The 25,408-nt window shown below is 44.7% G+C and overlaps 1 protein-coding gene across 6 annotated transcripts in view; it reads right to left on the minus strand.

Moving 5' to 3' along the window:
• Positions 1-25,408, minus strand: part of CLYBL (citrate lyase beta like) — a 233,645-nt gene that overhangs the window by 43,423 nt on the left and 164,814 nt on the right. The window contains exon 1 of one of the 6 annotated variants that reach the window (XM_018056400.1): positions 25,294-25,376. The exons of the other annotated variants lie outside the window; for them this stretch is intronic. Coding sequence (XP_017911889.1) covers positions 25,294-25,350 — 57 coding nt within the window. The 5' untranslated portion in view covers positions 25,351-25,376. Of the gene's footprint in view, positions 1-25,293; positions 25,377-25,408 lie in introns of those variants that run through there. 6 annotated transcript variants of the gene reach the window in all.

The raw sequence follows: 25,408 nt of genomic DNA on the forward strand, positions 1-25,408 counted from the left end.
AAAACAAGTATTTGAGCCAATACTGAGTCAAAGTCCATTCAAGACGACCAGCCAGGACAGTAGATTTAAACCAGACGGATGTAGGTCTGAGACTGGGTGGAAGCAGGGAAGACCTCCAAACGTGGTCTGAGTTAAACAGCGTGAGGAAACGCTTAGGGTTGTCAGCTCAGAAGCAGAGTCCAAGGGAGCAGTTTAAGATGGCTCCGTGCAGTCCTGATTTACTGAGCTCTGACTGCTAATAATTAGGCCGAGCTTAGACGAGAGCTCGTACTAGCTACTGTGGGGGAGGATGCAGCCACGCAGCCACGGTGGCTGGGCTCCACCACGCTGTGGGCTGTTCTGCAGGGACAGAATGTTCCCACTTGCTCTACTGTGCCCTCTTGCTACAATCACTGAATAAGAAAACCCTGATGGTGAAGAGCAGAAGTCAACTCACTAGGATGGTTCCCAGGCTGTCTATGACTGTCGGGAGAAATGATGCCTGCGTGTATTTAGATCCACGGCCTCAGAGAACCCAAGATGTGCTAATGCTCCATGAAGCCTGGTGCAGCTGTAGAACTCAGGGTGGCTCCAGCTCAGAAACGTTTCAACTTCCAGGTTTTCCAAGGGCAGGTTGGGTGTGGAAAGGGTCTCCTGAGACAGAGTGAATGGAAAATGGAAGGGAACTAACCAGATTGTTTAGGCTGTAGTGCGTTTCATTTATTTGTTTATCGCTGTTTTTTTTTTAACTTTTTATTTTGTATCAGGCTATAGCTGATTAACAAACACTGTTGTGATAGTTTCAGGTGAATTGCACTTGGACTCAGCTGTATGTATACGTTTGATCCATTCTCCCGCAAACTCCCCTCCCATCCAGCCTGCCACATAACAGTGAGCAGAGTTCCCTGTGCTGTACAGCAGGTCCCTGTTGGTGATTCATTTCAAATATAGCGCTGTGTACATGTCCATCCCAAACTCCCTAACTATCCCTTCCCCCTTTCCTTCCTTCCGGCAACCATAAATTCAGTCTCTAAGTCTGTGAGTTTCTTTCTGTTTTGTAAGTTCATTTGTATCGTTGCTTTTCAGATTTCACATGGACCTAGAGAGTGTCATACTGAGTGAAGTGAATCAGACAGAGAGGGAGAAACATCACACGAAGTGCCAATCTGAATCATCACTGCCATCCTCCCAGTTTAATCTGCACGTGTAAGATCCCCGGCAACATCCGCTTCCTAAATCGTTACTGTTGGGGTCAAACAAAATCTGACCTCTAAGCTGTTCAGTCGTTTCACTTGGATTTGAAGGGGACTGTTTGTTCAAAGCTCATGTTCTAAACCTGTCTGTGATTTTTATCTAAAGTCAGATTGCCATGGTTTCAGCACATTCTGGTTTACTTAGTAAAATTCGGCCCTTGTGAAATTGGCTGCAAATGAAGTACCCCATTCCAATTTTAGGCATAATCTGATTAGTACTTTTCATGCTATAATAATGAGCAGTGAATACTCAGCATTTTATTAAACTCTTTCCCCCCCCCTCCCTTTCTGGCTCAGAATTCAAACCAAGCTCTTTCCAGTTCATCATTCTATACCTTTCCAAAAAAAGATGCTCGCTTTGGAGGTATTTTGCCACACAACACCCTTATTAACAGGCTGTTGCTTGTGACAATTTACATAAACCAAGTGTGCATCCCTCTGCTATGTATCCTAAAATATCCAACAACTTCCCTGAATTTACACCAACCAACAAGCATGTGGATTTTTTTTTCTTTTTGGTATTTTAATGGTGAAATATGTTACTGTGCTAGCAAACACACCCATGCCATCTGTTGGGTGAGAGGAAGGCAGTTTCTAGGAACAATTAGGTTTAGCTCTGGGTGTTTAGCTAGAGAGAGCCACAGTCCAGCAGTTGTGAAAAGAAGGAAATTCTGTCCGCGCTATTCTCTCTCCCTTTCTCTCCAATGCAGACCTTACCTCTTGCTACCGGCTCTCTTACAGCTCTTTCATCTCCATCACCTCACTCCCTTTACGCTTTCATCCTCTTTCCCTCTCTTTCTCCTGTTTGGCCCTGACCATCCTTCCAAGTTCCATCTCATTAGGGGGATTAGTAAGTCTTGGCCTGGCAGACACCACCTTCTCGAAAGGGCTATATGGATGATCTGCTGAGGTTACTGGGAGGTAAGTGGTCCCTGGAGAAAGGAAGAAAAGGAAATGGAGGCAAAAAGAGGCCACTAAGAAATGAAATTTTTGGCAGGCTGGGGGCCTGGGGGCAAGGGTGGAGGGGTCTTACATTCTGGTAACAAAACAGGTCTTCCAAAATAAGGTTTAGTAGGAGCTGCATTCTAAATGTGTGAACACTGCAGCACGGCCTTGGCCAGCATTTCTCAATGTAGGATAAACTTGTCCTTCTAAGTCCTGACAATCTGAAAAGAGGGAGTAATGAATTTAAGGCCTTGCTCAACAATTACATTAGGTTTTTGCAGAGACTTAATTAGCATTGTGTGTTTGGAGTAGGTCTGATTCCAGAGGTAGGGTCTGCAAAGGTCACAGAGCAAGTTGGCACAGGTCAGAATGTTTGCAGGCCCCGGGTCTAAAAGGTGATGTTACCAAAGTTCCCACATTGCAATCGATATTTCGTGCCATGGGCTGCTCAGTGCAGTGGACCAGGGGCTAATAAACTCGTCCTTATACATAAGCCACCAGATTATGTGACTCTGTCTGGGCCGGGAACCAAGGCGTGCTATGATTTCAGAGACCGGGTTCTTATCACCTGGGGAAGAGAGACACGCTCTGCTGACGTAAGAAAGTGAATAAATCAACCATCCCCGAAACCTGCAGACTCCAAAATGAAAGGAGAAAATATGCGTGCAGTTGGTTCACTTGGCACCCATTAGAGCTAATAACTAATCATCCTCGCAAGTTTTGAGCTCAGAATGATCAAATCTGCAAAGAAAACAACATCCGTCCACTTTTACACTCCAGTGGAAGAGGTGGTCCCTCGCGGCGGGGTGGCACAGTCTCGCCATCTGGAGAATAAATCGAGTGTGAAGTACAGTATAGTTTGGGACCAAGCTCCGTGGCGGCGGCTCAGCAGTCAGTTCATTAGTTCCAAACTTGCAGGGATTAGAGCGGCGTCACTTTTACTCGGATAGGAAGAGACAGACAGGACCCGAGATGCAAGGAGGATGGTGACAACCAGGAGGAGCCCCTTGGGCTTATTTATAAAACTACAAAGTATAAACATACCCAAATAAGTGTCTTAAATAATAGCATTATCACAGTTTCATAACATCTGAATTAGCACCTTTTTCTTCTCCTACCCGCCCTCCACCACCCCTTGAACCTTTTATGTTAACCTATAGTTTGTTTTTAGAGGAAATCGCCAAGACAACCCTGAATGCAACAGGAACAGAGGGAAAAGCCATGTGGTCGAAAGGAGATTTGGGAATTAAGAAATAATAAGGGTTCCCAGCTCCAGAGAGATGCTTAATCTGTGCAAATTTTTTAAATGAGCAATTAATATTCTTATCCTACAAAAGGCAAATCACCACACCACATACCCAGAAACACTAGTGAATTGTCTTTTCTGAATTTGTCCAGTTCACCTCACTTCCATTTTATCTAATTCATCAAATGATGTCATAAGCATGGACTGGAACGAATTTGGGGCAGAAGGCCTTGATATCAGCATCTATACGAAATGATTTTTTGGAAAATTTTGAGATTGGTTGGTTTAAAATAAAAGGTTCTGACGCAGTGTTCCATTTAAGGACTCCTTTTCCGTGTAAGTTCTTTTTAAACATTAATATTAAAAAACAGAAGTGCCTGTGACATAAGCAAGTCATCATTAGTAAATTATTGTATTTTTCTGGTAAATATATCATAATCACAGAGACTGTTGTAGTGACTATATTAGAAAAAAGGACAAATTTTCGTTGATTACTGCAACCTGGTAGTGTTTCTTCGGGTAAGGTGATACTGTTGAATTTTCTGGCCCATTGTTTTTCCTACATGGAAAAAAATCTTGGTTTACCCAGGTTTTTTTGTTTTGTTTTGAGCTGAACCATGCAGCATGTGGGATCTTAGTTCCCTGAACAGGGGTTGAACTCATGCCCCCTGAAATGGAAGCACAAAATCTTAACCACTGGACTGCCAGGGAAATCCCATGGTTTGTCTATTTTCAAAAAAAAAAAAAAAAAATCTATAGCAATACTGAACATACTATAAGTTCCCTGGCACAACAGGGAAGCCTGGTGTGCTGCAGTCCACAGGATCTTGAAGAGTCGGACATGACTGAGTGACTGGACTGAACTGAAATGGCTTAAAATTTCATTCACTGATAACACCAAAAGCACAGGTAACAAAAGAAAAAATAAACAAATTGAACTTTATGAAATTTTTTAGATATTATACATCAACAGAATAAAATCAATATTAACAGAATAAAGACACTATCAATAGAATAAAAAGGCAACCCAGAGAATGGGAGAAGATATTTACAAATTATATATCTGATAAAGGAATACATATTCAGAACATATATGGAACTCCTAAAACTCAACATCAAAAAAAAACCGAACAAGTCAATTCAAAAATAGGCAAAGGATTTGAACAGACATTTCTCCTAAGATGTACAAATGGCCAATAAGCACATGAAAAGATGGTCCATATCATTAATCATTCAGTTCAGTTCAGTTTGGTCACTCAGTCGTGTCCGACTCTGCGACCCCATGAATCGCAGCATGCCAGGCCTACCTGTCCGTCACCAACTCCTGGAGTCTACCCAAAACTATGTCCATTGAGTCAGTGATGCCATCCAGCCATCTCATCCTCTGTCGTCCCCTTCTTCTCCTGCCCCCAATCCCTCCCAGCATCAGGGTCTTTTCCAGGGAGCCAACTCTTCGTATGAGGTGGCCAAAGTATTGGAGTTTCAGCTTTAGCATCAGTCCTTCCAATGAACACCCAGGACTGATCTCCTTTAGAATGGACTGGTTGGATCTCCTTGCAGTCCAAGGGACTCTCAAGAGTCTTCTCCAACACCACAGTTATTAATCTTTTTTTTTTTTTGGAAAGTCACTCAGTCGTGTCTGACTCTTTGCGACCCCATGGACTATACTGTCCATGGAATTCTCCAAGCCAGAATACTAGAGTAGGTAGCCTTTCCCTTCTCCAGGGGATCTTCCCAACCCAGGGATCGAACCCAGGTCTCCTGCATTGCAGGTGGATTTTTTACCAGCTGAGCCACAAGGGAAGCCCTACTAATCATTAGGGAAATGCAGGTTAAAACTACACTGAGGTATCACTTCATACCCATTAGGATGGCTACTGTCAAAAAACCCCCAGAAAAACACAAGTATTGGGGAGGATGCAGAGAAATTGGAACTCTAGTGTACTATTGGTAGAAGTATAAAATGGTACAGCTGTTCCAGAAACTAATATGGCAGTTACTATAAAAATTAAAAATAGAATTAACGTACGATGCAATAATCTCACTTCCAGGTATACACCCCAAAGCACTGAAAGCAGATCTCCAAGAAATTACTTGTACATCCATTTTTATAGCAGTATTATTCACAAGAGTTAAAATGTGGAAGCAACCCAAGAGTCCACTGCCAGAAGAATGTGTGTTACTCGCTCAGTCGTGTCCGGCTCTTTTTGACCCTGTGGACTGTAGCCCGCCAGGCTTCTCTGTCCATGGCATTCTCCTGGCAAGAATACTGGAGTGGGTTGCCATTTTCTTCTCCAGGGGATCTTCCTGACCCAGGGATAGAACTCGGGTCTCCCACATTGTGGGCAGATTCTTTACTGTCTGAGCCACTGGGTACTCGGACAGAAGAATGGACAAGCGAAATGTGTTAAATACATACAATGTAATGTTATTCAATTTTATACAGGAAGGAAATTCTGACACATGATACAAGATGGATAAACCCCGAAGACACTGAGTTAAGTGAAATAAGCCAGTTACAAAAGGACAACAATGTGAATGTACTTAATAATCACTTAATGGTACACTTAAAAATGGCTATGATAGGGCTTCCCTGGTGGTCCAATGGTTAGGAGCCTGCCTGTCAGTGCAGGGAACACGGGTTCAATCCCTGGTCCGGGAAGATCCCAGGTGCCACGAGACAATGAAACCTGTGAGCCCCAGGGCCTGGGCTCCAAAACAGAAGCCACCACAATGAGAATCCGGTACACCGCAACTAGCAAGTAGGCCTCACCCACTGCAACTAGAGAAAGCCCTCATCCAGCAACAAAGACTAGCACAGCCAATAAATAAATAAATAAATATTTTCTAAAAAGAAACACATGGTTTAAAAAATGAGTATGATCGTAAATTCTAAGTGATGTGTACTTTATCACAATAAAAAAAAATGAGGAAAATGTTCATTTACTGATTTCATCCCCCAAGTTATTACATTCTAGGCACTCTGCTCTGAAACTGTAGATTTTGGTACAGCAAAGTTTCTGATGTGTTTATTATGAGAGATTCTTAAAAACACAGGTTTATTAAAATACCAAATCAGCTTCCATTCAAAGGACTGAAAAGGCTCAGGATGTGTATGAGGGCGTACTTTGGCATACAAGTAGCTCTTTAGGTCTCTGTTTTTAATTCTTCTGGGTACATACCTAGGAGTTGAATTGCTGGACCATTTAGTAATTTTATATTTAACTTTTTGAGGAACTGCCGAACTGTTTTCTATAGTGGTGTACATTTTACATTCTTATCAGCAATGTAGCAGAGTTCCAAATTTTTCCACACCCTTGCCAACAATTATTTTTCATTTTATTTGTTTTTGATAATGTGGTGGGTGTGATATCTCACTGTGGTTTTGATTTGCATTTCTCGAATGATTAATGATACTGAGCATCTTTTAATGTGTTTACTGGCCATCAGTACACGGATCTCCCTTGACTTATGATGGAGTCGTGTCCCGATAAACCCACTGCAAGCTGAAAGTATTATCACTTGAAAATGCATTTAATACACCTAACCTACTGAATATCAAAGGTCAGCCTAGCCTGCCTTAAATGTGCTCCGAACACTTAAATTAGCCTACAATGGGGCAAAACCATCTAAACATGAATACCTCATGTAATTTACTGACCACAGTCCTTAAAGTGAAAAAACTGAATGGTTTTCCGGGTAGAGAAGGGCTGCAAGTATATCGACTGTCGACCTCAAGACCACTTTGCTGACGGGGAGCTGTGCTTCACTGTCGCTGCCCAGGATCACCAGAGAAGATCAGATCATGTAACACTTGACCAGGGGAAGATCAAAGTTCAATATTCAGACTATGGTTTTCATTGAATGTGTATTGCTTTCCCACCAGGTGGACCACTGTAAGTCAAGTACCATCTATACTTTCTTTGTAGAAAAATCTATTCTAGTGTTAAATTTTTAAAAATGCGTTGTCTTTTGGTCGTTGGATTATAAATGTTCTTTATATATCCTAGATAGTAAATCCATATCAGATATCTATGATTCACAAATATTTTCTCCCCTTCTGTAAGCTGTCATTTCACTTTCCTGATGGTGTCTTATAATGCACAAAAGTTAATTTTGCTGAAGTCCAATTCATCTATTTTATTCTTTGGTAGCTTGTGCTTCCGTGATCATTTTGTGATCATTGCCTAATCCAAGGTTACGGAGATTTACACCTATGTCTTCTTCTAATAGTCTTACAGTTTTTACTTTAACATTTAGTCTTGATATAATTTCAGTCAACACATTTGTATTCAGTGTGAGGTAGGGAGGCTTGTGATAGTTTTTATTTCATGGTTTCGGTCCTCATCGCTCAATAAAATACAATGAAAAGTCCCTGGAAAGAGAAAATTCAGGTGGAAAGAAGGGGCTTACTCCCCTGGGACTCTTCACTCAGCTCTGCCCTTGCCCCTGACTGGAGAGTGGCTGGTGTTTAGCCCTCCCGCTCCCAAGGCCCTGTCCATTCCACATCACCATCCTGCTAGCTCTTCCTCTTCCACTTTGCCATTTCCCCACCTGATAGCTCAGTTGGTAAAGAATCTGCCTGCAATGTGGGAGACCCCGGTTCCAGTCGTGGGTCAGGAAGAGGGATTCCTGGTTCAATCCCTGGGTTGGGAAGACCCCCTGGAGAAGGGAAAGGCTACCCACTCGAGTATTCTGGCCTGGAGAATTCCACGGACTGTATAGTCCATGGGGTCGCAAAGAGTCGGACACGACTGAGTGACTCTCACTTTCACTTCACTTTCACTTTCCCCCACCTGCTCCGAGTGGATTTTCCTCAACTCTACATGACAGGCCTTGTGTGTGTGTGTGTGTGTGTGTGTGTGTGTGTGTGTGTGTTTCTGAGGACCTTGCCAGACTGTCCCATGAGCCTCTGAGGGACCTCAAACCCACACCCATAGGGAAATGTCGAGCTAGTCCTGAGAAGGTGTCCTGCATGGGCAGACCTGTGTTTTTAACGTTTCTTGTTAACTCTGTGATTTAATAGTGAGGCTTTGAGGTACACTTTGCACACAACACTCTGAAAAGACAAAGTATTTGCTTACTAAAGGCTGGCATAGCCTTTCTCAATGTCAAAAACAACAACCACACTCATGTGACTGGAGCTCTGGAGTCTGCAAGTTCACGGCTCTCTCTTCACTCATGACTTTGTTCTCGCTCACTGCTTGTTCTTAGCTTTAGAAAGGCCGTGGTATTTCTGTGTTCCAGCTGTGCAGCAGGGCACAGGGGGCCATGAGATTTGTTCCAAGGGCACTATCAGAGGGAGGAGGGAGGAACGGGGTGCTGTGACTGCTCTCTCCTGGGGGGTGAGGAGGGGCTGGGCAGTGGCCACGTCTCCACAATGGGAAGGATCCGGAGGACACCTGTACAATGTCTCACACGTGAGGTGTTTTATGTACTGAAGACCAAGCTTCTAGATACTTGAAAACATTTCAGTTCAGTCGCTCAGTCCTGTCCAACTCTTTGAGACCCCATGAACTGCAGCACGCCAGGCCTCCCTGTCCATCACCAACTCCTGGATCATGCTCAAACTCATCTCCATGGAGTTGGTGATGCCATGAAAACATTTAGATAACTGATAGCGTTTGTCCTTTTTAAAAAATGACTGCTTGTGATTCTGAAAAGAACACTTCCTGAATATTATTCTCACATTTCGACTCGATGTCTGTGATCTGGAGCAATTAAAATTTCTTAACAAGTAGGATAGGGATCAGTCAAATGTTATCCACCATGCTGTGGATACGTGTGGAGGAAGGCAAAAGACACATGTCACTTTATACATGCATGCTAAGTCGCTTCAGTCATGTCTGTTCTGTAATCCTATGGACTGTAGCCTGCCAGGCTCTTTTGTCCATGGGGCTCTACAGGCAAGAGTGCTGGAGTAGGTTGCCATGCCCTCCTCCAGGGGATCTTCCTGATCCAGGGATAGAACCTGCGTCTCTTTCGTCTAACCTGCTTTGCCAGGCGGCCTTTTTTTTTTTACCACTAATACCACCTGGGAAGCAAGTAACTTTATATTGACATGTAAATCAATGCAGGAAGGTATCACCCAGTTGCAGGGTAACAAGGCCCATAGGATGAGAAGTGAAATAACAGTTCGAGTCAGCGGCACAGACATTAGGATGCGGGACTCAGAGGCAGGAGGGAACACTGCAGCCTGAGAGCAAAAGCATGGGGGCTTGAGGGTTTCTGCAGGTGCAGAGGAGAAGGGATGACCCAGCAGAGAGCTGGCAAAGCGCAAAGGGCAGAGGCAGGAAGAGTGAGTGAATAAAAGGGCGGATGATCAGTACCTGTGACGCTAGGGACGGGAGGGGCCGTGCCGGGAGATCGACAAAAAGCCAGGAGATTCCCAAGCCGCCAGAGAGCCCAGGATTTAGGAGGCTCTGTTCCACTGGGGGAGGAAAGGGTGATGGGGTGGGTGGGACAAGGGTCACAGTTCAGGGGGCACTTCCCTGGTGGTCCAGTGGTGAGGACTCCAAGCTTTCCGCTGCAGGGGGCGCGGGTTCCATCCCTGGTCGGAGAACTAAGACCCCCACGTGCCGCGTGGTGGAGCCAAAATAATAATAATAATCATGGCAGTTCAGTTCTGCTTCCATAGTAGAAGCTGTCTGGTGCTCAAGCCTGGACTGCGAGAAGGTCCACCCTGCAGCCCCTTGAGCACTAAGACAAGGGTCCTGCTTGAGGCCGCCCTGCGCATGCTCGGCTTGGGGGGTGGGGGCATGGGCTTCCAGGGAGAGAGGGTCTCGGGTCCCAGAGCCACTGTTTTTGCCTTCGGAATGGGCGTTTGTAGGCATTCTGGGATCTGAGTGAGGGGTGTCACAGTACCTTGCGAGCCCTTGGAAGCGAAATGGAAAGTACACGTGGGGCGGGAGAGCCAGCCCGCCGTCCTCCCCGCCCCTTCTAATTGGTCTCTCCCCACCTGGCCTCTGTCAGCGAAGGTGGCCTCCTGCCCACCTTGTGCAAAGCAAAGCCCCAAGCAAAGCTGCCCTCTCCCTCTCAAGGGGCTCTGTTTGTGTTGGGTTGGAGGAGGTAATTAACTGTTTTGGTTTAAAAGCCCTCCTGCTGGGCTGCAGTCTGCGTGGGAGAATAAAAGCAAACAAGTGAAAGGGGAGTGTGTCATCAAAGGACTCTGCCCTTACCTGGCTTCCTTATAAGGATGAATACGGGGCTACCTGCCACAGGTGTCACGGATTCCCCACACAGGGCAGGGCCGCGGGTCTTACATTCTTTTTTTAACAATAAACTGAGAGCGATCGGTTCATAGTTTAATGAGGCAGCCTTGCCAGTGGTTCCACAGACGCACCAGGTAACAGCCGTGTCACCTGAGTCCTGGCCTGAGCAGTTTTACTGTGATGCCAACATATTCTGGCTGATGACTTCCTTTACCTCGCAAGCCAACAGTGAGATCCATGGTTAGAAAGGGATCCAAATGGTCTTAATGTAAATATCAAGAAACAGTTTTTTTATGGTCCTGATGAACCTATCTGTAGGGCAGGAATAGAGACACAGAGAAAGAGAACAAACGTGTGGACGTGGTGCAGAAGGAGAGGGTGGGACAAACTGAGAGAGTAGCGCTGACATATATACCCCACCACGGCATATACACCCCACCATGGCATACACACCCCACTGCGACATATACACCCCACCGTGACATATACACCCCACCGCGACATATATATACCCCACCAAGACATATATACACCCCACTGTGACATATACACCCCACCGCGACATATACACCCCCACCGCGACATATACATCCCACCGCGACATATATACCCACCACGACATATATACACCCCACGATGACATATATACACCCCACCGACGACATATATACACCCCACTGCGACATATACACCCCACCAAGACATATATACACCCCACCCCCCCCGCACATATACACCCCCCCCATACACCCCCCCCCCCCCCCCCCCCCCCCCATTCCCCCCCATTCCCCCCTCTTACCCCCCCGACATATATACACCCCACGATGACATATATACACCCCACGACGACATATATACACCCCACGACATATATACACCCCACGATGACATATATACACCCCACCGTGACATATACACCCCACCGTGACATATACACCCACCACGACATATATACCCACTGCAACATATATACACCCCACCGCGACATATATACACCCCACCGTGACATATACACCCCACCACGACACATATACACCCCACCAAGACATATATACACCCCACTGCGACATATATATACACCCCACCACGACATATACGCCCCACCACGACATATATGCCCCACCACAACAGATATACGCCCCACTGCGGCACATACGCCCCACCGCGACATATATACCCTACCATGACATATATACCCCACCACGTGGAAAGCAGATGGCTAGTGGGAAGCTGCTGTGTTGCACAGAGTTCAGCTCCATGCTCTGTGGTGATCTAGAGGCATGGGAGGGAGAGGAAGGAGGCAGGCTTGTGAGAGAGGGGGTGTATGTAATACATGAGCAGGTTCACTTTGCTGTGCTGCAGAAACTGACACAGCATTGTAAAGCAACTACACTAGTTTAGTCGTGGCCTTCTCTGCGACCACATGAACTGTAGCCTGCCAGACTCCTCTGTCCATGGGATTCTCCAGGAGTGGGTTGCTGTTTCCTTCTCCAGGGGATCTTCCTGACCCAGGGATCAAACCCAGATCTCCTGCGTTGCGGGCAGAGTCATTACAACTGAGCTAGGAGGGAAGCATACTCCAATTTAAAAAAGGTTTTAAAAAAGGATAAATGGAACAGAATAAAGAGTACAGAAAAACACCCGCCACACCCAAACAAATATAGTCAACTGAACTTTGACAAAGGAGAAAAGATAATTCAGTGAAGAATGCTTAATCTTTTTTAAAAAACAAAAAACAGTTTTTTCTTGTAAGCCAATGTTTCTTCATTTATGGGGCTTCCCTGATGGCTCAGTTGGTGAAGAATCTGCCTGCAATGCAGGAGACCAGGGTTCGATTCTTAGGTCGGGAGGATCCGGCTCAGAGGTTAAAGCAGCTGCCTCCAATGCGGGAAACCCGGGTTTGATCCCTGGGTTGGGAAGATCCCCTGGAGAAAGAAATGGCAACCCACTCCAGTATTCTTGCCTGGAGAATCCCATGGACGGAGGAGCTTGGTAGGCTACAGTCCACAGGGTCGCAAAGAGTCGGACACGACTGAGTGACTTCACTTTCACTTTCTAGTATTCTTGCCTGGGAAATCCCAACGACAGAGGAGCCTGGTGGGCTGCAGCCCACGGGGTCGCAAGAGTCGGACACGATTTAGTGACTCACCTTCAACTTCTTCAACTTTCTTCAATTATATGGAAGAAAACATTCGTTTCCCTGCCCATCACCAAATTTTGGAGGCAGGTGGGGCTTTTTCTCTGTGAGGCTACGCTAAGTAAGGCAGGTTAGGATGGAGCTTGGCTGCAAAACTTCTGCCTGAGTGCCAAGTCCTTCAATATCACTTTGCTAAGGTGCTGACACAAAGGATCTTGTCTCCGTAAGTAGGAAGTTATAAAAGCTTACAGACAGAAGTATAAACGTCTAATGATAAGGCAAAAACAACCAGACTAAGCTAACAGGAATTTGAGCTGGCTGTGGGTTCAAGGTCTTAACTCCTATTCTGGGCAGGAAGCTCTACCCCTGTGGCAGAAGAGCATCCCGAACAGGATTCTTTCCATTCCTTAGTGTTAATTAGTCTTCCTGGCAACTATGAATGAAGAAATCAAGTAACTGAATAAGCTCTGGGATGGCAGAAACAGAATGTAAAGAAGTATTTCATGCAGTATGTTAAACTCATTAGTCTCACAAACTGCTTTTAAGGTAGTGAGGCTTCACAGCTAAAAGTAATTTTAAAACTCCCCACACAATATTACCTATTGGTTCTACTTTTGTTTCTTTTGATTTCTGTTGCTCAAATGTATACTCGCAACCTCATTTTTTAGTAGCTGATCATTTATTTTTCATGGCTTGTTACTGTTGCTTGTCTTGCTTCCTAGTTATTTCCCAAAGAAAGTGGTAATTCAGAAAGAGTTTTTTTCTTTTGGGTAGCAGATGTAAAAGTATTATATTTTAAAGGGTAGAACTTTTCCATCTTATTCCTTATACATTTTATTTCATTCTAGAATCAGTGAGGAAGGGAATTCTCTGGCAGTCCAGTGGTTAGGACTCTGCATTTTCACTGACGGGGCCTGAGTTCAATTTCTGGTTGGGGAACTAAGATTCCAAAAGTTGTGAGGCACAGCCAAAAAAACAGAGAGAAAAATCAACAAGGAAAGAAAAAGAACAGAAAAATACATTGTGCAAACTGGAAGAATGGAGGGTGATGATAGCCATCAGAAGAGTCTATTTTTATTTCTATAATTTTGTTTTTATTATTTTGCCACACTGTGGGGCATGCAGGATCTTAGTTTGCCCACCAGGGATTGAAGGCATACCTCCTCCAGTGGAAGTGCAGATTCTTAACCACTGGACCACCAGGGAAGTTCCAGAATATTCTATTTTTCAAAAGGCAGATTCTGCCCTATGAAAACTAAGCTTTGGTTACAGTGAAGAACCCTTCTTCAAGGACCAGGCTGCACGGAGGTTTCTCTCTGCTGACTTTACTCGGCAATTCCTCAGAAAATGGAAACCATGGAGAGAGTGGAAAAGCCCAGCATCATCTTCCCTAGCTCACGGACACCAGATCTTCTATGATTAAATGTTTTCCTTGAGAAAATGCTAATAAAACAATGCAATGGCTGGCATTGCCACACTTGGTTTTCATTGCATTTTACACCTTTTCCTCTTGCCAACTCTTCATGTTGACTTTCATTCCTTCACTGGTGCCAGGCAGGCTCACTGTGGAACCACTTGGGTTTTCTTCCCTCTTTCTGCACCCGGTGAATTTTCATAAAGCATTTAACGTGAGAACAAGCAGGTTAATCTGCCGTGCCGGTGAGCCAGGCTCTCAGAAGGCCCCCTGCAACACTGCCATGTTTTGGCGTCAGAGTCAGAGGCCTGGGTCCCAGTGGTGGGAACGCTTGCCAGAGCCTTCTCTGTGCAGACACCAGGTGTGATTTAGCATAACAGATTGTGCGGACGCTCAGCGGCTCCTGTAACCCGTGCGTCAGAACCAAATCGCAGCCTTCCTGCAAGATGAAGACGAAGAGTCTCATGGGCTAGACATTCTGCCAGGAAAGGCTTCTGGACATAGAGGAAATGGAGAATCGCCCCCGCTCCCCGCCCCCGCGCTTGCAACAAACGCCTGGTTTCAGGAACACTGACGTTCTCCTTCACGGTGTCAGTTCAAATCCCCTGTCAAATCACAATGCTATTTTCCTCTACTGACAGACAGGCAATGAGAACCAAAGATCATTTTTCATATTTAAAGAGAATACACAAAAAACGGAATTATAACGAAATTTAAAAGCTCACTGAATGCAGGAGACTTCTACGGTGGTCCAGTGGTTGAGATTCTGTGCTCTTAACACAGAGGCTTGGGTTCAATCCCTGGCTGGGGAACTAGATCCCACATGCCGCAACTCAAAGAACCTGCATGCTACAACTAAAGATCCGACATGCTGCAATGAAGACTGAAGATCCTGAATGCCACAGCTAAGGCCTGGCACAGCCAAATAAAGAAAATAATAAATAACTTATATTTTAAAAAAAGCTCACTGAATCCAGCCTTTGCTCTATATCAGTTGACATTGACTCCAAATGCTGATGCTCTAGGTGTCAGCTCTCATGGCAATAATTAAGGAGATTGAGGAGGACTCCCAGGGAAGAGAACTTCCCTGGTGGCTCATACGGTAAAGAGTCTGCCTGCAGTGCAGGAGACCTGGGTTTGATCCTTGGGTCGGGAAGATCCTCTGGAGAAGGAAATGGCAACCCACTCCAGTATCCTTGCCTGGAAAATTCAATGGACAGAGGAGCCTGGCGGGCTACAGTCCATGGAGTCACAAAGAGTTGGACACGACTGAGCGACTTGACTTCACTTCACTTCCCAGGGAAGAAGCCAAGCCTGGTGGCCAGTACAGTGTAGATTCCAGAGATGAGAAGAACAAGCTCCTTGAGGATGGCAAGCACAGGGAACCTCAAGAAAAGGACAGGCTCAAAGCAGAGGCACAGGCTGCCCCCATAGGGAGAGTGGCTGCAGTCACCCAGAAGACAATCTTAGGACAAACTTAGCAAACATGACTGCTGGAGCTACCTGCCTTTTTGTCTAGATCACTGCCACAGGGCAACTTACTGCTCAGCGACGTGCAGTGAGTTACTAGAGAGAACCAGTGTGTTCCAATGCTGAGCAATATGGCTTTGGAATGACGTCTGTGTGCTCAGACATTCAAAGTCCCGTGAAAACAATGATGTACGGGCATACATGGTTCAAAGGACTTGTCTCTCATTTGCGATCACAGCACTCCTGAGGTGTAGGCAGGGCAGGTATTATTACCCACGACTGTTTGAAGAATGTGGGACTTACCCAGAGATTCCACACTAGTCAGCAGTCGAGATGAGGATGAACTCAGATGCCAGGCTTCCAATCTTGTGCTGTGTGTAGAACTCCTCTTTGAATATTTTATAGTCTCTCATTCACCCAATAGCCTATAATCAACTATTTGTGTTCTGCTTAAACTCAGTTGATTCTATAGTTGGCTACCAGGAGTCCTGGCCAATACAGGGATCATATACACATGCAAGATCCCATGTCTTTTTCACACGACAGGTAGGGAATACCTTTTGTACAGGGCAATCTACATAATCATGTGTAATGACTACAGAGTCTTCTATTGCATGGGTACGCTGTAATTTATCTAATCAATCCCCTTATGATTAAGATTTAAATTTATTTTTTTTTGCTATTAATTCGCTCATTTTATTTAACAGATATTTACTGAGCGCTCTTCATGTGCCAGGTACTATTTTAGGTAATGAAGACAACAGCTCCCTGTCTACATAGAACTTACATTCCGGTCAGAAAACAACTAATAAGCAAGTAAACTAATAAACAAGTGCAGGCTATGAAACGATCTAATAAGAGAACAGAATTTAGTAACGGGAGAGCTGTATATGGGTATCAGAGAACATTCATCTTAGAGCACTTGTCTGAATAGTCCCTTAGGATAAATCCTAGAAGTGCAAATGTAAGGTCAAAACACAGGCTCATTTAGATACCAAAAGGGGGCCATGAAATTCTGTAACAGTCCTCTTCTAAACTGGCTTTGAATCCAGCAAGTCTAGGTTCCGGTCCCAACTGGGCCAGTGACTGGCTCTCTAAGAGACTGGAGAGGCTGCTATCCACTGCACATGTCTGCACTTCAGTGTCCGCATCTGAGAAGTGGGGGCGATAAAAGTGCCTGACTCAGGAATTGGTTAAGATTGAAAATGATATGGCATAAGTGGTTAATAATGTTAGATTAAAAAAAAACATACTCATTTAAGCGTGTACACTAAAATTGTCTTTTAAAAAGGGGTGGGGCTTCCCTGGTGGTCCAGTGGTTAACAGTGTGACTGCCAGTGCAGGGGATACGGGTTCAATCCCGGGTCTGGAAAGATCCCACATGCTTCGGAGCAACTAAGCTCATGTGCCGCGACTACGGAAGTCCACACTCCAGAGCCTGTGCTCCTCAACAAGAGAAACCAGCGAAAGGAGACGCGTAGGCACTGCAAAAATCAATAACTAAGGGGCGTACAAACTTAAACTCTCGTTTCTTGGTGCCCAGCCACGTCGGGTTGGTTCTGAGCTCAAACTAGCTTGACCTCACTGTTTTCCAGAACCCAGCATCCACACACCACCTGCAACCACATGAGGACTGGAATGGGATCTCATTCCAGTGGCTCTCGTGTCCTGAGTGCTCAAACCAAAGGGAAACGCAGGGGGCTGGTCTCCTGTGGTCAGGCGAGTCCCCCAAGCAGCCAACATACTCACGGATGGTGGGACAGCCTGCCTCCCGAACCTTAGACCTTTCATTTCGTAGGAAACCAGATCTTACGTACCACGTCTACTTTCCTACAGGTGCCATGGCCTTCTGTTGGCTGGATTCCTCAGCAGGGTGGGTAGGTCTAGCGCGCTCACCGCTACTTGATAAAAACCACAAATAGCAACTTGCTGAATGTTTTCGTTTCAATGTGGAAACTCCAAACTGGAATCCTGAACTGGTGCCTTGGCAGCACTGGAAGGCCACAGGTTGCAGATGGCAGATGACTCACTGCCATCTGAAAAGGTCGATGCCGTTGGTCCAAAATGTGACCACGTCCCACTTCTTTCTTTGTCCAACTGTTGTGGCCTAGGAGTGACGATTTTAAAGTTTCAAATTTGGACTGTATATAAGCTGATTTCTCAAGCCACATCCAATACGGTTTGGCAACCGGTACTACTCTGGTGGTCTGACTAACAAGGTAGTAAAGAACAAGAAGGTGTCTATCTTTTTGCAAACTGTATGCATAGGTCACCTCTTTGAATGAAGGTGGTCGGGATTAAGGTGGCCAGCCATGCGGTTGATTCATAAGAAGCCTGGTAAGAAGTTTTGGTTGATTACGACTAATTCTTCATCTACTCAGTGTGCTGAACACCATAGCTTCCATTGTTGTCTTCTTAAATCCAGCTATTCTTAACGCCAGTTTTTCAAAAGCGTGTTAAGAATGTTGTTTAATAACATAGGAACACGGAAAATCACCATATTTCATAAAAGTCAGGCTTTGACTTCTTCCAAAGCCAAACAACACATGTATTCAGAATTTCTTTTTGGACATTTCACCTTTTTAAAAAAGAATGTTTCGATTTTTCTTGTTTTTGGCCATGCCATACAGCATGTGGGGTCTTAGTTCCCTAACCAGGGATTGAGCTCTCGCCCCTTGCATTGGAAGGAGAGTCTGCCAGGAGCTACCACTGGACTGCCAGGGAAGTCCTTGACAACTCACTTTAACTGTCATGGAACATATGCCACAAATGGTAGCATTCCTGAAACAAAAATTCTATGTGTTTAGGGCCTGAAAAATTGGTTTCTGAGTTTCTTTCTGGCTTCAACATTCAACATTCTCTGTATAGCCCTAGTCTGGTTAACTGTCTAAGAGAATCCCCTCCCTCCAATAGTAGAAATATGTACCCTTATGACTTCTTTTTGGATAAAAATAATGATATATTGCTGGCCTAATATTTTAATGGCACAAAATATCTAATGTTTGAGGATTATTTTGCTTTAAATATAAAAGCTTACAATCTTTGTCATTTTAGATGGAACAGGCTTTTAAATATTTGCTGAAATTTATTATTTACCTTTAAAAATACATCTAATAATTTATTCATATCAAAGAATAGATAGATAATGCCTATCATCTTTACTGCCTGTTTTAAAATTTTTTGGCCACGCTGCACGGCACGCAGGATCTCAGTTCCCCAACCAGGGATCGAGCCCATGCCTCCTGCAGTGGGGGTGCAGAGTCTTCACCACTGGACCCCAGGGAAGTGCCTGCCATCTCACAACTGTATTAAAGAAGAACTGGGCTTCCCTGGCAGCTCAGTGGTGGAGAATCCACCTACCAAAGCAGGAGATGCAAGAGACGTGGGTTCCATCCCTGGGTTGGGAAGATCCCCTGGAGTAGGAAATGGCTACCCACGCCAGTATTCTTGCCCAGAAAATTCCATGGTCAGAGGAGCCTGGAGGGCGACAGCTCATGGGGCCACAGAGAGCCAGACAGGACTGAACAGCTAAGCATACACACAGAGAAGCATTAAAGGGCTTAGAAGCACTGGCACTTCGAGGATGTAGAATCAGGTGATTTGGTGGAGGGCAAATCAGACATATCAAGTAAGGAAAAACCAGTAAGTAGTTTTCAGGATCCAGTTTTCAGTCATAGTTAAGAAGCTCTATGATAAACCTTTCCAAGTATTTAGCAATGTACTTCTCTGCTCTTCCTTGAGTGGATTGGTTTGGGTGGGGCATAGATGGGTATTTTTCAAGGCTCCCCTGGTGATTCTGATGGACAGCCAGGGTTGAGAACCCTCTCCTAAAGGCATATGCAAATATCTTGCCTGCTGGACACACAGCCATCAAAGCACAGGTTAAGAAAAGCCTGCTGGGGAAGAGGGAAAACAGCAGCCTCTTAGCATTTGCCAGAAATGTTCAAGTAGCATTTTATTTATCACATGAATCCTCACAAGCTAGTGGTAAAGAACCCATCTGCCTAATGCAGGAGACATAGAGATGCGGCTTCAATCCCTGGGTCGGGAAGACTCCTTGGAGGAGGGCATGGCAGCCCACTCCTGTATTCTTGCCTGGAGAATCCCGCGGACAGAGGAGCCTGCAGGGCTATGGTCCACAGGGTCACACAGAGTCCGACACGACTGAAGTGACTTAGCACACGCATCCCACTTGCAGCTGGCTGTTGACCTCCACTGGTGGTCAAATGGAGCTTTTGTTGACAATCTCCTCCCACTCTCTAGCTACCAAAACCCAGAAGTTACTGTGGAACCCACACTCCTAATTCTGATAGTGACCAGTGGTAAATGGCTAGTTTACCCAGTCCACTTAGGGAATGGATTCTTGAGCTCCCTTGGAGGATAACTATAGGACTAGAGAAGTCTGTCTGACAATAAACTTCCTCTCCGGGGTATTTCTCAGCTTCGATATAAGTCTGAACCCACCAGTTCCCATTCATCTCCACAGTTACGCCTGTCAGTCTTTGCCGTCATCTAGTGAAACGACTTATCTATATGTTGGGTTTTTCTACAGCATGTTGCACTTATTTAATGTGTCTATTGAACTGAATTAAAAAAGCAGCAGAAGTAAGGTGACGGTGGGGTCTAAGGTGGGTTCTATCAAGAGATCCTCTTGAGGTATAGAAGGAGAAACCAGTGGTACAAACTGGGGGTTGGCACCATGGTAACAGAGAATGTCAGGAAGATCCAAGACCAGTACAAGGTAAGTGCTTTCACATTTTTCCTACTGGGAAAATCAGCCATCAAAGCTAAGTTGCAAATTGGATTATAAAAAACAAATAAGCATACAGTGTGTTGCTATTTAAAAACAATTGTTTGGAAATAAATAAATCCAATATTGTCACAGGGCCTCCCCGGTGGCTCAGTGGTAAAGAATCTGCCTGCAGTGCAGGAGCCATAGGAGACACAGGTTCGACCCCTGGGTCAGGAAGATCCCCTGAAGGGGAATATGGCAACCCACTCCAGTATTCTTGCCTGGAGAATCTCCATGGACAGAGAAGCCTACAATCCACAGGGTCGCAAAGAGTCGGACACAGCTGAAGTGACTTAGCATGCATGTAATATTGTCACAAACACTGTGAGCTGTTCACCCACAATTGTGACCTAGCAAATTGAGTATAATAACAATAATGATATAATTCTAATACATAATATAATCAGTTCAGTTCAGTTGCTCAGTCGTGTCTGACTCTTCGTGATCCCATGAACCGCAGCACACCAGACCTCCCTGTCCATCATCAACTCCTGGAGTCTACCCAAACCCATGTCCATTGAGTCAGTGATGCCATCCAACCATTTCATCCTCTGTTGTCCCCTTCTCCTCCTGCCCTTAATCTTTCCCAGCATCAGGGTCTTTTCAAATGAGTCAGCTCTTCGCATTAGGTGGCCAAAGTATTAGAGTTTCAGCTTCAATATCAGTCCTTCCAATGAACACTCAGGACTGATCTCCTTTAGGATGGACTGGTTAGATCTCCTTGCAGTCCAAGGGACTCTCAAGAGTCTTTTCCAACACCACAGTTTAAAAGCATCAATTCTTCAGTGCTCAGCTTTCTTTATAGTCCAACTCTCACATCCATACGTGACTAATATATTAATAACAATATAACATCATATTCTAAATGTGAAACAAAAACTATATTGGAAAACAGTTATTAAAAGATGTACTGAGACAGAGCTTTGAGAATATGTCAATAAATTTGGGCCAAATGACCAGACAGTGAACTGTTTGATAAACGTATAATAAAACAGCAGAATTTTACTGATACTATTACTCCATGAAGCTGAAATACCCTAAAACAGAAAGACTAACAAAGAGCATCAATCTGGTACAGAAATGAAGATACCAAAACAAGCCAGGGATGGAGGTCTGCAACCCATTTCTCTGATACTGGAGTGTTTCTTTCTTACAAAAAACACACAAAAAACCTTAAGAAAATGGTTCATTCAGAAGGTGGTATTTCTACACAGCTGTTACATGAACAAAAAATGTTGATCTCTAAAGAGATCCAATATTCCAATTCAATAATGCTATTAATATTAATGCTGTTTTAAGTCAGCATTTTTTATTTTTATTATAGTAAAACTGACCACGATGTTACTAGAAAAAGGGATATCATAGCTCCCAATTAGTGAAGTCCATCCTTTGAAATATACTCTTCTGAAGTACATTAGTCCCTAAGGCTGCCATAAGCAATTATCAAAGCTGGCTGCTTACAACAATAGAGACTTCTCCTCTCCCAGCTCTGAAGACCAGAAATTTGAAATCAAGGTGTCACCCGGGCCATGCCCCTCCCTGGAGAATCCTTCCCTGCCTGTTCCAGTTCCTTCGGGCTGCTGGCGCTCCCCATGGCTGAGTCAGTCTGATCTCTGACTCTCGGCCCATGTGGACTTGTCCTCTGTGTCTCTGTGTCGCTGGAACTTAGTTCCCATCTGGGTGATCTAGGCTGGTCTCATTTTGACACCGTAACTATATCTCGGAGAACCCTTTCCCACACAAGGTTGCCTTTATAGGTTCTGGGGATTAGGATGTGGACACACCTTTCGAGAAGCCACCAATCAATCAGTCCACTACGGAAAGCACATTCCATGAACAGCGGAATGAAAGGTTCTTCAAAAGAGCCGCTACCAAATCGTGTGTTAATGAAGAAGAATTCTCCCTTTCCCATTCTCTTTAAATTCTACATTAAAGATCACAATGCTGTCTGGAGCCATATTCAGGCTGCCCCTGTGTCCTGTGCATCACTGCCTGTTCTTGTCCTTTTTGGTTCCCGCTTCCACTGGAAGCACATGGTGAAGGAGAAGAGGACAAGAGTGTAGCAATTCTGAATCACTGCTTTTAGGATGTGTGCTTGGGTTAATGCTTTCCTCCAAGAAAGCTGACTTTTAAACTTAGGTCTAGTAGATATCATCCAAAGAACACATTTTCAGATGACTGGCTAAGGTCTGGAATCATAAAAAATACAATTTTAGGGATGAAGGGAGTTCACTAATTATCCAGTCATTTTAGAAACCAGGAGACAAAAGTGAGATCAATAAATCACTGGAAGTCATCAATGAGAGGTGGGGCAGAGTCAAGACTATAACTCAAGTCCTCTGATCCCTACTTAAGCATCTTTTCACTTAATTCAGAGGGTGATGCAGAGCTCTCTCCTCTGTGGACTACTCACGTTGGTAGCCTCATGGGTACTACCCAATGAGACAATCAACCTTCTGTGGACTGAACGTTTGTTCCTCTAAAACTGCTATGGTGAAGCCCTAACCCCAAATATGATGGTATTCGGAACAGGGGGGTAGTTAGGTCATTAGGTTAGAGCCCTCGAATAGGATTAGTGCCCTCATAAAAAGAGACACAGGGCTTCCCTGGTGGCTCAGATGGTAAAGAATCTGCCTGCAATGCCAGAGATCTGGTTTGATCCCTGGGTTTGGGAGGATCCCCTGGAGAAGGGAATGGCAACCCACACCAGTGTTCTTGCCTGGAGAATTCCACAGAGGAGCCTAATGGGTCCATGGGGTCGCAAAGAATTGGACACAACTGAGCGACGAATACTTCCACTTTCAAGAAGAGACATGGGAGAAGATTTTTCTCCCATGTGTGGGCATAGCAAGATGATAGCCATCTAAGAACCAGGATGAAAGCTCTTACCAGGAAGCAAACTGTCCTGCAACCTTCGATCTTGGACTTCCAGCTTCTGGACAGAGACAAATAAATGTCTGTTGTTTAAGCAACTCAGTCTACAATACTCATGGTATCAGCTCGAACTGATTAAGTCACAACCCAGTGAATATATTCCAAAATATTTACTGAATGTGTGCTACGGGCAGAGCTTGCACACTCAGGTGAGTGAATGACTGATGGCTCTGGAAAGGCTGCAAGGCTTTGATGCAGCTTTCACATGAGGGTGTTGGGATGACTCTTCACTCCAGCCTTGGAAAAAAGTGAAGTGCCTAGAGTTTATGTCCCCACTTAGAACTGCTTCTTAACTTGTCAGGTATCGTCGTTTGAGTCAAAAGCACTTCTTGGCCTAGAAAATAAGTCTCCTCATTCCTCTCTAGTGCTGAACTCTAAGATGAAGCAGGATCCTAAGGTCAACAGCCTAAGCTTTGTTTTTTTTTTTAATTAAAATACACCGTTGTCCATAAAATAAAGCATCATTTCTGGGGAAAAAATAAAGTATCATCTCTGGGGAATAGTAAAGCTATCAACTAGCTACTCATAAATGAGAGAGTCATTTTCTGGTGGACACAGTGAGCAAAAAAGACCCAGATGGTGGATCCTTTTGGCATAGACTTATCTGCTCTGGCTGTCTAATACATTTCTTCACTGTGTTAATTCTTGCATCAGAACCATCATGGCAGTGTGCTTATTTCCAAGGAAGACGAAAATGGAGAGACTGTTGTCTGTAGGATTCTTGCCTTCCTCCTTCAACATGAGGGTGCCCTGTTCACTGCAGCAGGGGGCAACTGAAATGACCTGGATCGTTGGGTGAAAAATCTCAAAGCTCTGGCCCATGCAAGACTCAACATAATCCCTTCCCCATGAAACAGGAAAGGGGATTAGACTTTTTGGGGGTGGGGTGGGAGGGTAGTGGGGTAGTATTTTACCTGGGCTGGACCCGAAGCCTGAGGAAGATTCAGAATTTATTTTAAAATGAATTTGGCTGCTTGGGTAGAGCATGTTGCATTGCTGCTGGCTGGAGAGTGAGTCCCGCGGGCTTGCGGCCCTGCCTCCTTTCATGAGGAATCCCTGCCAATCCAGGATCTGTGAACTGCTTCTGCCAGCCAATCACTAATTTAGCATATGCACAAAGCCAATTTTTGGACACCATGATGGTGCCTGGCACCTCTGCAGCCCACCATGTTTGCAGAGCTCACAGTGAAATAAGTAGCTAGCAAGAGAGAGAAAAAAACATGCCATGCAAAGCCTTTTGAAATTCACAGACAAATCGCCTATGTATTATACATGTATGTGTGTCTCTCTCCTGCTTTTCCAACATAAACTTCCCCCACGCCTTTCCTTGTAGTTATTTCATTTAGATTTTCAGTCTGGGATGCACTTAGCAATAGTCAACACTGACAAAGATAAAACCCGGCTACCCGCTGAGAACATCTGATTTTTAAAATGTAGAAATGCTGCTCTTTACAACATAGGACATTTCCCTTTTAATTAGCTTCCAAATACACCCAAATAATTTGCAACTAGAAAATGATGCCATTTTCAAATACTTAAAAATAATTCCGAGGCACTGCAAAACCAATCTGATGAGAAGCACAAGCCAGTGAAACCTTCCATTCTGAGACAAATTCAGCTGTTTCTTTGGGAACAGCTGTCATAACCATGGGCTCATTCACTTAACCCTCTGGCTTTGATCATTGTTTCCTCTCAGAAAACCCGTGTCTAAGGTGTACTTGCTGAAATATTTGGGAACAAGTAATACAGGCTCAAGGGCACCCATGTGGATCTTCCTGCCTCCCTCCCTTCCATAGACTTCCTTGCCAATCCTCTAGTTTTCAAACAGTTCTTCAGGAGACAAGGTAGTCGCAAAAGCTCTCTGGTGTCACATCATGCTATCTTTGAAAACAAATACATGGACAGTGCTCACCCTGTGATGTGCTGGTTCTGAGTCCAAGGAGGGGTTTTTTGACTGTTCCCTGTGCATCAGTTCAGTTCAGTCGCTCAGTCGTGTCCAACTCTTTGTGACCCCATGAATCGCAGCA

The sequence above is a fragment of the Capra hircus genome, chromosome 12 (genome assembly GCF_001704415.2).
Source record: "Capra hircus breed San Clemente chromosome 12, ASM170441v1, whole genome shotgun sequence".
Taxonomy (NCBI): Eukaryota; Metazoa; Chordata; class Mammalia; order Artiodactyla; family Bovidae; genus Capra; species Capra hircus.